Source organism: Callospermophilus lateralis, chromosome 4 (assembly GCF_048772815.1).
Source record: "Callospermophilus lateralis isolate mCalLat2 chromosome 4, mCalLat2.hap1, whole genome shotgun sequence".
Classification (NCBI taxonomy): Eukaryota; Metazoa; Chordata; class Mammalia; order Rodentia; family Sciuridae; genus Callospermophilus; species Callospermophilus lateralis.
Window position 1 is genome coordinate 143,981,158 of NC_135308.1, and position 18,636 is coordinate 143,999,793.

At 31.1% G+C, this 18,636-nt stretch overlaps 1 protein-coding gene across 1 annotated transcript in view; it reads right to left on the reverse strand.

The window, feature by feature from the left end:
• The window catches only part of Cdk17 (cyclin dependent kinase 17), a 103,799-nt gene that overhangs the window by 9,301 nt on the left and 75,862 nt on the right, over positions 1-18,636 (reverse strand). Inside the window, exons 6-11 of the mRNA XM_076854969.1 lie at positions 11,994-12,050; positions 10,679-10,793; positions 9,703-9,797; positions 9,398-9,460; positions 6,886-7,009; positions 1,711-1,831 (exon numbers count right to left, since the gene is read on the reverse strand). Coding sequence (XP_076711084.1) covers positions 1,711-1,831; positions 6,886-7,009; positions 9,398-9,460; positions 9,703-9,797; positions 10,679-10,793; positions 11,994-12,050 — 575 coding nt within the window. The remainder of the gene's footprint in view (positions 1-1,710; positions 1,832-6,885; positions 7,010-9,397; positions 9,461-9,702; positions 9,798-10,678; positions 10,794-11,993; positions 12,051-18,636) is intronic.

Genomic DNA, 18,636 nt, shown 5'->3' on the forward strand with positions numbered 1-18,636 from the left:
CGCAGGAAGCAGAGATAGAATATGTAGATGCAGGGTGGTGTGTGTGTGTAAAGAAGAGAAAGAGGAAGGCTCAATGAACAGTCACTATTATCTAGGAGCTGTGTGAACACAGCTGTGTGACACAGTCCTTCCACTAAAATCTTACAACCTAGTAAATATAATAAAAGTATGTAAAATTTAATGTTAAATATTAAAATGTTATAAAGAAAGTAAAATGCTATGATCGATATGGAAAACTGTACAGTAGTTCCTTAAAACGTTAAAAATAGAATTACTATATGATCCAGCAATTCTACTCCCAGATGTATACCCAAAAGAAATGAAAGCAAGTTCTTGAACAGATATTTGTACCACCACATTCACAGTAGCATTATTTACAAAGTTAAAATACGGAAGCAACTCAAATGAATCAATAAACAAAATGTGACAAATATGTACAATGTATGAAAAATATGTTTGTGACACATGCTGCAACATGGATGAACCTTAAAGACATTATACTAAGTGAAATAAGTTTAAATAAGTCAGTCACAAAAGACAAATACTGTATAATTCCATTCATATGAGGAACTTTGTCAATTTCTGAGACAAAAAGAATGATAATTTTCAGGGACTGGAGAAAGAAGTGGAATAGGAAGTTGTTTAATGAGTACAGTGTTTCAATTTTGCAAGATGAAAAAAGTTCTGAAGATGGGGATAGTTGGACAATGATATAAATGTACTTAATGTCTGAAAATTGGTTAAAATGGAAAATTTTATTTATGCATTTTATTGGAATTTCAAAAAGAGAAAAATGTTATACAAAACAAGATTTTATAAAACTGCTCAAGACAACAAGTATATGACTTAGTACACAAAGAATACTTAAAATAAACGCAACCACCATTCAGAGGAAGAAATTGCATCAAAAGGCTAGGTTGTATTCAGGAAAGGATTTATGAAAAGCTGTGTTTTGAAGGTTATGAGGCACAAGCCCTGGTTAGAGCAGTAGAGTAGGCACACAAGATGGGTGAACTGATATGAACACAAAAAGCAAAGTGGGGAAACCCAGGTTATTTTGAGGTATAGTGAGTAGGCCATTTAGTTAAAAGGGAATATCTATATTGAAAAATAGTCTGAAATAGTTGGAAAGAGTAGTTCACAAACATTTTATGGAAATCTTTAAATATTGGATTAAGAAGTGAACTTAGATTAATCTATAGATTAATGCACTGGCCACAAAGGTATTTGAATAGAGGAGTGTCACAATCAAGGTGATGTGCAAGAAAGATGGCTACAATGTTTTGATTATTGCTTTTAGAACAACTTAAAACTGGTAGATTTTGATGAATGTTAAATGATGATAAAAATAATTTTGTTTTAAATCACTATGTGTCAATACTTTTCTGAATGTTCTTTTCCCTTTTTTTAATGTGTTAGCTAATTTGGTCTTACCATTATCTGCAGAACTTTAAAGTAGTTATTGTTAACTGTTTCCATTTCCTTAAATGTAGAAACTAAGGCACAGGTCAGTAATTTAGATAATGTAATAGTTGTAGGTGGTAAAATTGGTATTTAAATTTAGATAATCTTGCTACCTTGCCAGAACAATTATTCACTGCTTATGCTGTGGCTCTTTAAAAATCAGCATCAATTAGCATTTCCCTGTGTTATCAGCTACATTATTTCAAAATTGTAAATGGCAATAATGTTTTATCTATACATATTTACCACATGTCAATCTGTGTTGAGTACTCTGAGGAACCAAGAAGCACATCAGGTGGCCGATACCATAGTGTGACAACTTCATTTGAGTAGGTCTTTGTGGGAACTGACTTGGCTCTGGCTAGTCCTTCATAGGGAAAAGAAAACAAAGAATTAAATATACTAAAATCCATTAAGAATATAATGGATTTCTTAGTCCCTATGCTCACCATGACTCCATTCACAAAGATACTAAAATGGCTACTCCATAGCTACTTGAAGCTTCAACAAAATTGGTTTTATGAATTTTGGATACATGGGGTCTTCAGTGAGAATATCGTTATCTAATTAAACTAATAATTCTGAGACTACAGATTTTTATTTAATGATATGTGGTGAATGCACTGGTATAATGTCTAGATGTTTAGCTTATCTTAACCTAAGCTATTTTCCCTTGGGCTGGGGATGTGACTGAAGCGGAAACGCGCTCCCTGGCATGCGCGGGGTGCTGGGTTCGATCCTCAGCACCACATAAAAATGAAATAAAGATGTTGTGTCCACTGAAAACTGAAAAATAAATATTAAAAAATTGTCTCTCTCTCTCTTAAAAAAAAAAAAAAGATATTTTCTTTTTGTCCATGAATCATGGTGCCAAAATTATTTTCTAGCTGAAATTAAATTAATCCAAAATAGGTCAATGACAATGAGACACAATTTTACTTGCCACAGTTATAACCTTTTTTCACCTTTTAACCTAATTCTAACATTCATTTGCTGTACCATTTTTTATTAAAAATCCAAGTCATTAGTCTATAGTTCAGTTGAGTTTTACTGACAATTTTTCCTTGCAGAAATCCATTCAGAAAAGGTTTCCATAGAACAAATTACAATGTTTTCTGTACACTTTATGTTATATAGATAATTTTAGACTAAGAGAGACCTCATTGCTTTTGAGTATTACTAATTGCTGTAAACGATGCAAAACATTTGCTATCCCTCTGCCAATTTAATATGGAATCCACTAATTATCCAGAAATGAAGACTAGAGTTCCCAATTTTATTTGTCATTAGTACTAGAGTTGTTATCATCTCTTAAAGCCTCTAAATTTTGATCACTTAAAGAAGCAGCAATTTTGAAAGTTATCTTAGGAAAATAAATTTATTTTTACCATATATTTTATTTCAAACAAGAGAAAATTCATTTTTAGGCTGAGATTTCTATTACCTATAACTTTATATATCTGATTAAAATATCGAATATAAAAATTATCAAGAGTATTATTAAATTGGATAAAAAAATCTCATAAATAATACTAGAAAGTTAAATAATGAGGCAACACACTATTTTGGTTTAGAATAATGGCTAACAGGTATAACTGGAACAATGCTGACACCATTTTATTAATTATAAATTTTGCTCTTAATCTCCCAACTTTGAGAAATAAGTCCAATAAATAATTTTTCTATAATTTTTTGTAATTAGTAAGATAGAGGGCAACTTTTTAACTTTCAGATGCTAAGAATGGGTTACAAGGAGGCAAAGGGCAGAGCTATAAATTTGCTTATCCTATAGCACACCATTGTGGAAAGTTGCCAGTTGTAGTTCTCCCAATACTTTTACTCTCCTGCTCCTGAGAAGATCATGAACTACTAGCATGCTTGTCCAAATAGGTTCCTGTTTTAAAATCAGAATTTTGGTACTGGCATGAAAATGAAATAAGCAACTCTCAAGCTAATTAAATGTCACATGATATTATACAAGCCACTTTTTATCATTAATGGAAATGACTACATTATAATTCCTAGACCTCTGAATTTCACTGGTCACGAAAAAAGGGTATGATTTTCAGAAAGATTAAGAACAACTTACAGTACAAATACTCAAACTTAATTGACCCTTACTTGAAACTCCAAGTGTATTTACCATGCAATAAAATAAACAGATAACAAAAGTAACAGAGACAAAGTTGACTGTATTATTTCATGGAGTAATCAGAATTTCTTTTCTTTCTCTCTCTCTCTCTCTTCTCTCTCTTTTTTTTTTTTTTTTTTGGGGGGGGGGTACTGGAGAGTTAACCTAGGGGCGCTTTGCAACTGAGCTATTATTTTAAGACAGAATCTTGCTAATTTGCTTAAGGGCTTTGCTAACTTGCTGAGGCTGGTCTTGAACTTTTAATCAGCCTGTCTCAGCCTCCCAAACCTGGGAGGCATGCATCACTGTGCCTGGAAGTAATCAGAATTTCTTACTGGCCTGTGTGAAGATAAAATTTGCTTTGCTTGCTTTGAAGAAGTTAGAGGCAAAATTTAAAGCACTCAGAATATTCCCAGATAAAAGTAGATTTTTGATGGTCCTTGACATTCCTTTTGCATTTCAAATATTCAAGCATGGTTTCTCTGTTACTGCCATACATTTTGGGATTGAGAACAAAGAGCAGTAAATGCAGCCTGACAAAGAAAGGAGGAGGAAGGAGGGGTGAGAACAATTAAAAGGGAAATAACAGCATAAACTATGGTTCAAAAAGAGACTGTATAATCTATGCAAATAACTTGTAATTTTTTGTTTAAACATAGATGGCTCACTCATTTCCGTTTTAAGGAAGGAAATCAGAACAGAAATTTACCTTTCAAACAAATAGCAAAATACTGAGAATAAAAATTACCATTTAATAAATAAATTTTTAATCTGAGTAATAACCTGAAACACTCATAAAATTTAGTAAAATTTTCCAAAACTGAAACTACTATAATAATTTATGAAAAATTAAAAATGTAATTTTGGAAAACTACATGGGTTTTTAAAACTAAGTTCTATCTAAGTATTTTGAAAGTAACATAAAAATTTCAAAGCTACTCTACAAATTTCTTTTTTTTCCTAGTAGAAACAATTTACTAAATGCAAAAAGAACATGTCATTTTGTTTTACTTTCAAATCCCTTAAAATCAGATGAGCTAAAATGATATAAGTAAATAACTACCAATTAAATTATTGAGCATATAATAAATGCAGTCATGGTGGTAAGCACATAAAGGCAAACCCTTTCAGAGGTGTTCTTTTTCTTTTCAGTTTATTCCTTTCTTTTTTTTTCATTTTATATATGACAGCGGAATGCATTTTAATTCTTATTACATATATAGAGCACAATTTTTCATATCTGAAAGGTGTTTTCTAAATTCTCATTTTATACTCTTAAAAATTATTAAGGACCCCAAATATTTTTACTTATATAGATAATTGCTGATATATGCCATAAAAATGAGAAAATTAAAACATTTACTCATTAAAAAATACCTCTCACAATGTTAGCACAAATAACATTTTTATGAAAATTTTTTCCAAAATAAAACAAGTCTATTTTGATAGAAGACAGCTGGATTCTATATTTGCTTTTGCATTCTATCTGTTATGATACGTTGCTTTACTACATATTACAATATATCATAATTTATATAGGTATATGAAGAAAATAAAATCTTACACAGATATGAAGTTTTTAGAAAGAGGAGGAATATTTTAATAGTCTTTTCTGATCATTGTAGATAGTGTTCTTTCATACATTAGATTAAATCGTTTCTTCAAGGTTGTATGGTAACTGAAATTATATCAATGAACTATTCATACCTTTGTTAAAATTCACTGGTCTGTCTTGTACTTTAAATGAATCTTTTACCATGCATGATTCTATAACATAAGGTGCTAGTAACTGGAAAAACATTAGTTCTTGAGTTATGGGTTAAAATGCTTATATATTTCTTCAAAATAAAAAAATCCTATTTGTTAATATCAACACTGATCTTATCAGAAAAGTTTCTAAGCAGTGGAAAGCTATTAAAGCTTAAAGTAGCAGAATCAAATTTTTAAAATCCAATTTTTATTTGAAAACCTGAATTTTACTATTGACAAGAAATATTCGCAGTGGATTTCCTTGAAGTGACAGGCTTACTTCACTCATTTTCAAGAAAAAGTCTGAAATTGCTAAGTCTGAATAACTCGTTTGTTAGTCATTTTCTGAAGTAAAAATGGTGTTCCTTGGGAAAAAAGGCTAGTTAGGCTTGTACCAAAAAAATCCCACAAAAACTTTTCCTTGAGATAACTATAGTTATTTCTGTGTGCAGCACATGTGCTTTTAATATTTCTATTTCATCACACATACAAAATACAAAAATATTAAACAGTCATGTACTCAAGGATAGAAATTTAATCAAATCAATAAATTTTACTGCTTGGCAAAATATTTTAAGTGTAACTGATATTGTTCTCTAAGAATATGCAGTGGCGAAAAACACAATGACATACTTAGGTGGCAATGCCTGAACATATACTAAGGAAATAGCAGTTTTATCCTTATTGCTTCTGGATCAACAGTGCAAATATTAAGATAGAGCAAAAAAGCAAATAACATTTAGTGTACTTTTGATAATATATTTTACCTTTGGATACTCCCTGAAAGGGTTTCAGGAACCTGGGGTCAATGGGCCACACCCGAGACACCTCTAAGTATTTGTTGCTAACAAACCAACATGAACCACCCACAAAATTCTGTCAAATATGGATCAGTGGGCTACAGAGAAAATTTCCAAAGTTACAGGAAAGTAATAACACATTGTGACAATAGTTAGATTCTTTTAAACCTAACTGTTATGGGCCAGGCTATATGGGCAATGACCAAACAGATCCATGTTACCCTGAGACTTCATGTCATGTAAGAAATGCTTCTCCCATGGGAAAACTCTGCCTCTGTACCCACTAACAGTTGCTTAGCATATTTAGCAACACAAAATGGCCATTCTTATGCATTGTACTTGTGTAATACCCTAACCGCTTAAAATGTCAGAGAATGTTTGTCTAGCTGTTAGTAACCATTCTTTAAATTGTACTCAATTAGGGTTGTTTTGATCTACTGCCCCCCTTCTGCTTATGATTTTAGATCTCACGATTTTTGTTTATGGTTTTGAATCATAGCAACAAGCCATTTATGATTAATGTACTAATATGCTTTACTTGTGGTTTTGAACTACAAAAGATTTGTTCTAATCCCTGGAAGGGGTTGAGGAGTGTAGACTACAAGCCTGCCAGCTGGTATCCTACCGGCCTTTGAATAAAGATGATTCCATCTCCTGCTTTAAGACCGACTTGGTGATTTATTGCAATCTCTCCATACATAATCACCTGGAAGTATTTATAAACATTTCATCATTCCATACCAAAATCTGCTAGCTTTAATTCTCCTTTTTCATTAATGAGGAGGTTCTGTGGTTTCAAGTCTCGATGCAACACCTTTCTTCTGTGGCAATATGCTAAACCACGTAGAATTTGGTATAGAAACAGCTACAAAAGCAAATAAGTAAAAATTAGTTTTACAGATATTGAGACATTCTTTGGTATTAGCATAAGCTATGGTAAGCACAAAAGCAACTGGTCTAGAATAGTAAAAGAAAAAAGAAATTGTATCATTTTAAGGACAATGCCTTTTATATTTTGAGTTGTTTTGTGAATTTTAGTTTATTGTTCAATTTGAAGCATCTTTTTTGTCAACTGTATCTATGAAAATATTGTAAATATAATGAAATTTTGTCTTAGGAATAATAGCACATTTATTAGAGAAAGCAGCCTAAACAAATGTATCCTCAAATTTATACTACTAAAGCTTACAGTTTGATTATAAAATTCTGGTATGTCAATCAACCCCAGGCACTTATTCCCTTCCTTTAAAAAACAAACAAACAAACAAATAATCTGATCTGGGTCAGTACCTTTAAAAAAGGAATGGAAATTGGTGGCTTTATATAAAGTCTCAGGTATCAAAGAGAACAGGGCTGCATACTCTGGCAAATTACTGGTTATAAAAATAATTTAACCAGCTTTTAGCACCCACCTCCTGGATACTTTACTTTCAGCACCTCCTACTCAGTCTTCAAAATTGGCTATGATTCAAAAAGGGGTAATGCACTCTAATGCTCTAAATGACTCTGAAAAAAGCAATTCCTATAGGCTAATGTACAGGTTTTGTTGTGGATTTTGGTGAAAAGAGAGATGTGGAACACATCTTGATTTTCTGGGATTAGCAAAAAAAAAAACCTTAAGTACAAAAGATTCAATAGGTACCTTTGGTTCACTTGTATGAAAAACATGGCACCTGAATACCAAGAATAAGCCAAGGCATTGGGTGAATAAAGGCATGAATGTCTTTGGTGTTTTTTTGTTTTTGTTGAAGGGGGTGTATGGGGGATTGAACTCAGGGGCACTCTACCATGGAACTATGCCCCAGACTCTTTTTAATTTTGAGACAGGGTCTCACTAAATGACCCAGGTTAGCCTCAAATTTGCAATTCTCCTACTTCAGTTTCCCAAGTAGCTGGGGTTGTAGGTATGCACCATCATGTCTGACCTGAATTAATTCTAAGCAGCAAAGTCTTCAGACTCCACATATTCATGTATGTGTTTTGAAAACTCTAAAATTACTATTTTAATATACTCCTGTTGGGTTGCATTAGGGTTATAGTGGTGAACATAGCTACCTTTCAATATATTCCTGTTACATTTGGAAAACATTAAATGCAATTTTAACAACCAATAAAATACTTTCCAAATATTTAGACCTGACTTAAAAGATAGAAACTTTTCAAAACCTGTCAAATTATGGTACCTTCCTTTCCAAATTAGTGCTAATATAAAAGCAGAAAAAAACAAAATTTAAAAAACTAAGAAGATATACAAAAATAGCATTCACAACACCTTGCAAAGTAAAATGTAAACTATAATGAAAACAATCTTCATGGAATGTATATGGAAATACTTTTAAAGCCTTGTTCTAAAATTCTTAGCAATGTGCTAGCCATATGTTCCCAGCTCTCTTTTTGTAACAGAAACTGGCTTTCCTTTATATTCACCAAATTTACTATTTAAAGAAAAGAAAAAAGAAAACAAGTACATTTAAAGTTACTAAGTTACTATCTACAGAATTAGAAAGGTCTCAAGCACACAAGATGAGTCAGTCTATTTTCAAAATAGGTTCCAATAAACTGTTGAGGAACTTTGGGCAAATAAACCTTTGCCAATTTAAAGTATACCGCTAAGAACAAGGAAGTCTCTAAGAACACAAGTATGTCAAATACTTTTATTTATCTAATAACTTCTGGGTTTCTTCTGGATCTGATTATTACAGCAAACTTCTCTAGCATTATTTGAACTTTTAGATGTACTAAAAAAGCACAATATCTTAACTATTCCTTCTGACAATATAGATAGTTATTTCTAGCAAAGCAATCACAACACCTACATGTTTCTGGCCTTACTTATAACCCTTTTTCATAATACATAACCCTGAAAAGGAGCTGTTATTTTTATAATTTAATACCATTTTAAATATATTAGGGGAGTTTACCATTTAAAGGTGGCCTTTTGCAGAATATACCCATCATCTGTATTTAAACATTTGAATTTTTTTCAGAAAGCAAAATATACCTGCAGATATATTCTACATGTAGGATAATCAGTTGCAATGTGAAAGAAAATATCAAAAATAATTTTTAAAAGACTTTTAAATGAACCAGTTCTACAAAAAAGGTATGATCCTAAGAATCTATAATATAGTAAACAAAAGTTGAGTAAATATGCCATACAGAAAATTCTGAAGATTGGTTATAAGGTTGGTCTATTTCACTGCAAAATATAGCTCATCTTTCTTTATACTTTAAAATTACACAATAAACATACCTTTACATTGTGCATACTCATGATGTTCCCACAGTCATCCATGTACTGTTTTAGGTCTTTATCCTGAAAAAAAACCCAGCATTTTACTACATAATAACACAATTTTCAGGATGCATGGCTGATTCACTTAATAGTATTTAATTTTTTAAAGAAAATTGTTTTTTAAGAAAAGATATAGAATTGCACCACATAATCTAATTATATATCAACAAATAAACAACAATATCTCTGGGACTGTTAAAGAAAAAAGTCTAATTTTCTATTACTAAAGTAAAATTAAACACTGATTTTTTAAAAATGCTTACCAGATACTCAAAGACCAGAGTCAAAGATTTATCTGTGTGAACAATGTCATGTAAGGTTACTATATTTGCATGTTTTAAATCCTTTAAGAGTGAAACTGTAAAACAGAAAAGAAAGTCAATTATTTAGTCTGTGGAAGCCAGTCTTTATAAAAACTTGAAGTAAATTTAATGTATGAACCAACTGTGTTTAATATCCTCTTAAGTCTAAAACAGTAAATTGCAAAGGGGATTAGTGGTAGAAAAACTGAAGATATCAACTTTTCCTTTTCTTATGGTTTTGAGTTTGATATTACAGTACCTGAAGTCGTCTCCAATATTACAACTCTCCATCTTCTGTTCTTCTCTTTAATGTTAACTTTTTGAGGTTAATTTGGATAGAATAAAAGATATGCTTTCTTCCTCCACGTTGCTCAAACCTTATTCATCTCTTTATTTATTACTTTGATACCAGGGATTGAACCTGAGACACATACCCAGACCCCTTCTTTTTTTATAATTTTTATTTTAAGACAGGGTCTAACTAAGTTGCTTAGATCCTTGCTAAATTGCTGAGGGTGGCTGCGAATCTGCTTCAGCCTCTTGAACCACTGGGATTAAAGGCATATACCACTATGCCTGGCTCAAACAAATTTTGAAAAATTCACTTTTTAAATATAATGGTATCATGACATGTATACAGTATATTTATTTCTTATATTTAATATATGCAGCTAATTTAGTTACCATGTTCCCCATGTACCAATATGTAAAATTTCCCTATCAGGTATTTATCTATATCAATGCTTTTAATGACTTCATAGTATTTCATTATATAATAATAAAATAATTTCTTTCTACTGAACATGTTAGTTTTAGAAATAACTTTTTAATGCTCTGATTATATTTTCCAGTCACCTATTATTTTGATATCTGCTTTTATTCATTAAAAATATACCCTTATACAACTTTGGTTTAAAAATGTTTTATATAAAAATACCTTCTCTTATAGCCGTACAGGGTGCACCTTCTTCATGTTCCAAACGGATCTCTTTTAATGCCACCAAATTCTCTGTCAGTTTACTTCTTCCTTTATATACTGTTGCATATGTACCCTATAAAACATATTTTTGAAGAACAAGTCAAGAGTATCCTAAGATTCTAACAAAAAAATTATAAAATAACTAATAAAAATTAACTGAATTTCTGAAATTTCAAAAAAGCATGTTGAATTCCATCTTGCAAAGAAAACTCCACAATGTCCAATATTAGTTTTTCTTATAGCAAAGACAACTTTCAGTTCCATACACACAGCTTCCGTGATTTTATAACATCTTTTACAAAGTGTCTCAAAAGTATAAAAATATAGAGATTTAATTAACTTTTTGTACTTTATTTCAAATTAATATTTGGATCAACAGTTTAAAAATCAAAGATGCTTTACCTCTAATGGTATATGAAAACTGAGGGACACTGAGCACATTAAATGAAAATATAATTATACTGTTGAATAAAAAAAAGTTTTACCCATGTTTCCAGACTTTTCAAAATCTTTGCACATTAGCACATTAACTCTCCTTTTAAAAAAGAAAAGAAGCTTCCCTATCAACTAAGTCCATTATTTTTTTCTTTGCTATTTATTATTTATTACTTCTTTATTGTTTCTCACTATTTATTTATTTATTACTTTCTTGCCCTTTCTTACTATGGAAGATAGAATGTTTCTAAATTAGCATTACAGGTAATAACAAGTTCAAGAAAACTACATTTTTAAGACTTCCTTATCCTTCAATGAAATGTTTTTATTTCTAAAGTTATTTTTCAGAAATTTAAACTCATGCAATTTCCCACAACAGTATGGACAGGAGACTTCCAGGAAGCTAACAAATAGATGCCCATTTTGTTACCAAGAAAGCACAATACTTTGTGTTTCAATAAAAGATTTTAAGCCTATTAAAAAAATCCTCATTTCTTGGGCTGGGGTTATAGCTCAGCGGTAGAGCACTCACCTTGCATGTGCAAGGCCCTGGGTTCGATCCTCAGCACAACATAAAAATAAATAAATAAAATAAAGGTATTGTGCCCAACTACAACTTAAAAAAAAAAAAAAGTGCTCATTTCCTCTCAAACTGAGAGGATACTTTCAAGTATTTAGGGTTTTATTCCTACTAATTTTCGGTTACCTTTTCAAAGCAAGATACAATCTTTTATAAAATCATATTCACAATTTTCTAGGTTGGCGAAACCATACACTAATAAAGAACTTTGGGGATGAAAAAGGAAGTCTTGCATTTTTAAAATAAGAATTAACTTACCTCTCCAAGCTTTTCCAATTTGATGTAGGTTTCCATTTTCCCAAACCCAATTTCTGACTGAAAGCAAAACAATTATAAATTGAGTATTTATTCTTAAAATTGTAGTTCATTTCTTCCCTTAACTTCTAAAACTCTCCAAATATAAAATGTCTAAGAATAGAAAAGGTTGGTTACATTCAAACTATTGGACATCTATCAAGTTTCAAAATATCTTTGATGTTGAAATGCTGAAAGGATCTAAAGCATCAATATTCATAATTAAACTTATGTATGGATTGGATAATGGTCTGCTGTGAACATTTTGTTCTATTTTAAGACCCCAAATTTTCTTTTTAAATATTTTTAGTTGTCAATATGTATGTATTTATTTATTTATATGCTATGCTAAGGATTGAACCTAGGGCCTCACATATGCCAGGGAAGTGTTCCACCACTGAGCCACAACTCCAGTCCAAGACCCCAGATTTTAAAATACCACAGACTTAAATTTTAAGATACCAAAGAATCTTATTTAAAAAATATGATTTGATTTTCCTTTTAACAAAATCACATAATAATTTTCCAACCAATCTTTGAATTCCCATGGAGACTTGGAAAACAACAGATGCTATTTGTTTCAGGTTCTCCAATCAAAATGCAGTGAAAAAGAAAACAGAAAATTACATTCTACTGTGGATCAAGAAAAAATGCAAACACAAAAGCAGCAACATAAGTCTCAATCCCCTCAAAAGCTTTAAAAGTGAGTTCTCAAACCCTTGCTTTTAAACCTTAAACTCACTTGTGCTTTTTTGTGTGGAGTCAATAAACGAGGTAGATGGAATATACCCAAATGTGTCATGGAAACCCAATATATCCAATACATATTTTAAAACAAAATAAGCAACCTTAATACCAAAGATTTGGAAAAACAATATATATGTAGAAAATTAGGGACTAAGAGACCAGAATTTAAAAAAAAAGTAAATGGTAGCCAAGAATAAGAATTTCCTTTAAATTGTTTTCTAGAATCTCTTTGCAATAGTAGAAAAGACAATAACAATCTAAAGAAAAATTCACTTCTTAGATGATGCTAATGTCCTTAAATAAAAAGCTAGTGAAAGGAAATAATGTATAACTTCAGTTTTCACAGGTATACAAATTATATTAGTATCATTAAATATTACACTATACTCAAACCCTAGAGAATCAAATATGTGATTTTTCTGGAGCTTTCAAATAAATTAAAAATGATATTTAATGATTAGACCTGGCATCACTTATCACTTCAGACAAAAGGTTAAACTGTTCAAAAGTTGAATGGCCAAAAGTAGAAGAGGTCCCTCAAAGGAATTGTTTTTATCCTTTTGTTACAATGACTAAAGAACTGCTTCTTTCACCTTTTTTTAAACCTTTTTTTCTGTCTGTCTGTCTATCTATCTATCTATCTATCTGTCTATCTATCTATCTATGTTTTTCATGAAAAACATTAAATTAGAAAAATGAAGCTTTAGAACCATCATATACTACCTACCCAGGTACTGTTTTTTATGTCAGTATTTACTAAGTTTTTGCTTTCTACTGCCAATAACTATGCAGAATAATGAAGTAAAACTACAAGATACAACACTTTCCAGAAACAAATGAAGTTTTGCAGTTCAATATGGAAAATGTGGCTAATAGTCCATTCTGATATATGACAGCCTGATTCCAATAATTTTTCACTTTATATAAAATTGCTAATTACCAAGGTTAACAAAAACCATGATAGAATGTCATTATTTTCTTATACTTATATTTGGAATTCAGATGTTTAAATTCACAAATATAGAACTACTGCACTTTCCCCTTGAATTTTAAGTCTTGTGTCATCTTTTACTTGGGGGGGGCACTATATTGAGAACAAACATAAGCCACTATGAACAAAACAAAATTTTCCCCTGAGGGGGGAAATATATATATATAGTCATTGTCTATAAAAATGAGAAGTATATGAGAAGATATGACTGTAAACTAGAAACTTTTTCTTTTCAGTAGTAGGGAAATTTTCTTATTCATTCCTTTATATTAAATGAATATTAGTAAGCCCTTAACATGAAATATACTTTGGTCTAGTGTGACCATAATAAAAACAATGAAGTTTGCTTTAAAGATTACATAGTGTACTGACTATAAATTAATAGTTTTAAAGATGAAAATGCCTTAGAGGTTTTATATATATATATAATGTAAGGAATAACTTGTAAAGGATACATGAAAAATTTAAGACTACAGCACTCCTCAGAGAATAAAATTTAATGACATTAGAATATGCTAAAAAAATATGTTTTGTAAAACAAAAGTAACTGGTTAACAATAATTAACTGTGTATTTCAGCTAGTAGAGAGAATTCTGAATGTGCCCAACACAAGAGAAATAATGAATATTTAAGGTGAGAGATATGCCAATTACTCTCATCTGATCATCACAATTTATACATGTATTGAAATGTCAATATACCATAAATATGTAAAATTGTGTGTCAATTGAAAACAAAAGTATATATCTAAAAAAGAACATAAATACCATACAATAATTATGAAGTTAAATTTGAATAATCAGTCTATAATTCAAATAGCACTACTGAATTCCACCCATGCAGGCAGGAAGGCAGGCAGAGAATTCAAACAAAAGGCAGTTACATTAGTGAACTATCAGATCCTAATGCAAAAAGTAAAATATACCCTAATATCCTCCCCCCATTTTAATAATATCTAAATAGTAATTATTATAATTACTGAATTTTTAAATGGAATTTTTAGAAAAATTTGCTTGCATTTTTTATCTGCTGAACATGACAAGATTAACAATAGATAATGACTAGCTTGTTGACATGCTCTCCTACAGAAATTATTCAGAGGACAGAGGACAAAGCTCATTTATTCATTTACCAAGCACAATGTTAGGTGCTGAGCATACAGTGAAGAAGACAGATGATTCCCACTTTCATGAGTTCACTTGAATTGCACCTTTAAACAGAAATAATAGCTAAAAAATGGTAAAATAAGCTTTATATTTTAATATAATATTGGAAACACCCTTAACTTTCCAGACAGAAGAAGATCATTTTTCTGATACTTCATTGTTCTAAGAAAATACTTCACTTTTTGGCAGTCCAAAGCGAATTCCTAATGAGATGGCTCTTATAGCAAAAGCACACAAACACTAACAATATACATAGATAAAATAAATTACAACTTATAATAGGTCTTCCTATAATTCAGTGTAATTTGTAAGCAGTATCAAGTGTAATGTGAGATTTCTAGTCGTCTTTGTTTCTAACAACATAATTCATGCACCACAGTAATACAGATGTATTAATATGCTAGAGATGCAGTTCTAATTTAGCTTTAGAACAAGTGAAGTATATGCTGAGGTTCTACAGATGCCATGTTAAAATAGAGTATGTATTGAAAAACACTGGGAATGGCAGGAGGTTTTTTCCAAACACCCACTTCCCTCCCTGTGAGAATTATTAAATTGTTGTATCTGACAGCAATGGGTTTTACTCTTTGATATGTGGGGCCAGATAAGAGACTAAAAACCTCAATTCTATTTGGTCATTTTTTTCTTACAAAATTTATCAGCATCATGATACTTGCCAATTCTGTACTTAACTGTCAAAGGTAAACTGTGTGTGGAAGTGAACCTCACTTTCACACCATATGATGCATTTATTATTTAGTGAGATATCAGGACTTGATGCCCTATTTTCTCATTTGCTCTTAGAAATAAGAAATGAATACATGTAATCTATACTGCTGAGCTAGGAATGAGGAATCCACACAGTGGGAAGATAAACATTTAAAATGTACCTAATCTATAATTTTAATATAATGACACAGATTTTCATATATAGACTTTCATTCTACTGATGTTACACTTATAAGTCTCATAAAACTTCTACTGGGTACACCATTATTGTAAATGCAACAAAACTCTAATGAATTCTGACTATCAGCATATAAGAGTCCCATTAGTCTAATATTTATTTAACTGTGTTAGTACTTCATTTCTTACCAACCATAAATAACTATTAAATAGCATTTCCCAGTTCAGTAACCAGTTATCTTTAATACGAGATATGATTACTAAATTAACATGGTTTCCTGGATATAATCTTTGGACAGAAAAAGGATGGTAGTAAAAAACTAGTGAAATTTGAATAAAATGTAGAGTTTAGTAAATAGTAATGTACCAATATTGGTTCCTTAGTTGTAAAAAATGAATTAAAGGAACATTGTTAATAATAGGAGTAACTGGGTATATGGTAAAAATCACTGTACTATCTTTGTAATTTCTCTGTGAATCTAAAACTAGATGAGCTCCTTGCTTAGAGTGAAAAGACTTAATCAAAGAAAGACAACGTGAAAGGCAAAACTGAGGGTCCACTTAAAATAAATGATCATGAATTTATAGTAGATCTACCTGACCCTTCCCTATTACTCCTTCCAGCAAAAAATAATTCTATAACTAATTTTCTTAACTTCTACCTAAGAAAAAGGGTATATTATCCATGGAAATGTAAACTCCTAACACATGTGAAGAATATTTTTTTCCCCAATTGCTTTTCATCCATTCCTAACCTTCTCCTTCTTCTTCATACTAAACCCCCTGAGGTTCAGAATTCTATAAAAAACAGACCTCACTGAGGGAAAAAAAAAAATATCTAGTTTTGGATACATAATGAATACAGCACCTATGTAAACTTGAATTCTAACTGTTATGAAAAATAATTTTCTTTTTCTCACCTGCTTTCCATTACCCCTAACTTTCATATGCCTCTCGTCTGCCCCTTCCAGTATCAACACAAGGTAAAGATTTTTCATTTTGAAGAATAATTTTCAAATATATATCAAAAACAATTTGCTTAGATTGTAATGAAAGGGATGCATGGATAGAAACAAAATACAGCTGTGGCATGATTAATCTGAAATTTATAAGCCAAAATTCAAAATCAAAAACATGGTAAGTGGGTAGGAATAGGTGGCAATAACAAAAACTCCAATCACTTAACATTCATTAGAGGGCACTGTTTAATTTCATGTAAACTACAAAAGACAACTCTTATTTTTTAAATGACAGTTTCAAGAACTGCATGGTAAGGGTTGGGAATGTAGCTCATTGGTAGAGCCTAGTATGCTGGAGACCCTGGGTTTGATCCTTCCCCCCGACCCCCACTCCCGCCACACACTGGCAAAAAAGGAATTGCATGGTATTAAATCATACTTTCACTCCAAATCAGAACAAACATAACTTCAAAATTTATCCCAAGTACAAATCTTTTATAAATATTGATAGCCAAAGAAGACATCTGACCAGAAAATCAAGTGGCAAAAGTATCTTTTAAAATGTTTTAAGGAGTGGTGTGCAAAATTACTATAATCACTGACATATACCAAAATCAAGTTGGTTATACTTTATCAATGTGCTCAGAGTGTATAAAAGAATAAAGTAATTTTATTCTTTAGAATATCAAAACATAAGCTTATGTGAATAAAAAATAATCCTTGATATAATATATGGAAAGGAGATGAAACAGCTGTGAGAAACTCAGAAGTCATCATCAATTGTTATCCCTCAGACACAAAGTTAACTGAGTACCAGATCCTGTCTATTTTCTCTCTACATGATCCCTAGGGTCAGTGTTCTACTTTCTATTTCCATATGACTGCTACATCATCCCTAATTTTGAACAAATTCCTAATTCATCTCCATCTTGTCTGTCTCTCCATCTAGTTCACTGTTTCTACTTTTCCTGAAGCTATTATTTGAAACAAAAATGTGATCATGTCAGCCCTTGTTTAAATAAACACTTTTGATTACATGGGATGAAGTTCAGACTCCTCAACCTGACACCTAATGCTTTTTATAATCTGGATCATCCTATCCTTTCAAGTTCTATTTTTAAATAAATTATTACATATTGATTCTTCATATCCATTAAAATTTCCCTCACATAACATATACATTCCTATCTCTGGTATAGTACATGAAATTTCCTCTGCTTAGAATGCTCTTTGTTCACAGGCTCATTTCAACTTGACAAATTCCTACCCATCTTTCTAGGGCCATCTCAAGGGCTTCCTCCTCTGAAGACTCATGATTTGCAGACAATTTACTTGCTGCCCATTTTATTCTTTACAACACTATATGTATCCCTAGTAGAAAATTCTAGTCATCCAAAAGATATAATATGCAATCACCTGAATTTATGTTAAAGATGAAAGCACAACAGGAAAAGCTGTCATTTCAATAACAAGTGCTGGGACAACTGCTACGTACTAGGAGATGTTACAAGACATAAAGCTGACAAAGTTCCTTTACGTAGAATGTAAACAATTCCTATAAATCAGTAAGGAAAGGGTAGAAAAACAGGCTTGGGCAATTAATCTAAAAAAGAGGATACTTAAATGACCAAGAAATATATTTAAAAGTGTTCAACTTAGTCAATGAAATGCAAAATAAAAATAAGAGACCACTATTTATCAGAAAAGTTAAAATTAAAAAAGAAAAAGACAGCCTCCAAAATTGGCAAGAGCAATCAGAATTATCATACATTGATGATGGAAGTATAAATTAGTACAACCACTTTAGAAAACTGTTTTGATGTTTTCTAGGAAGACTG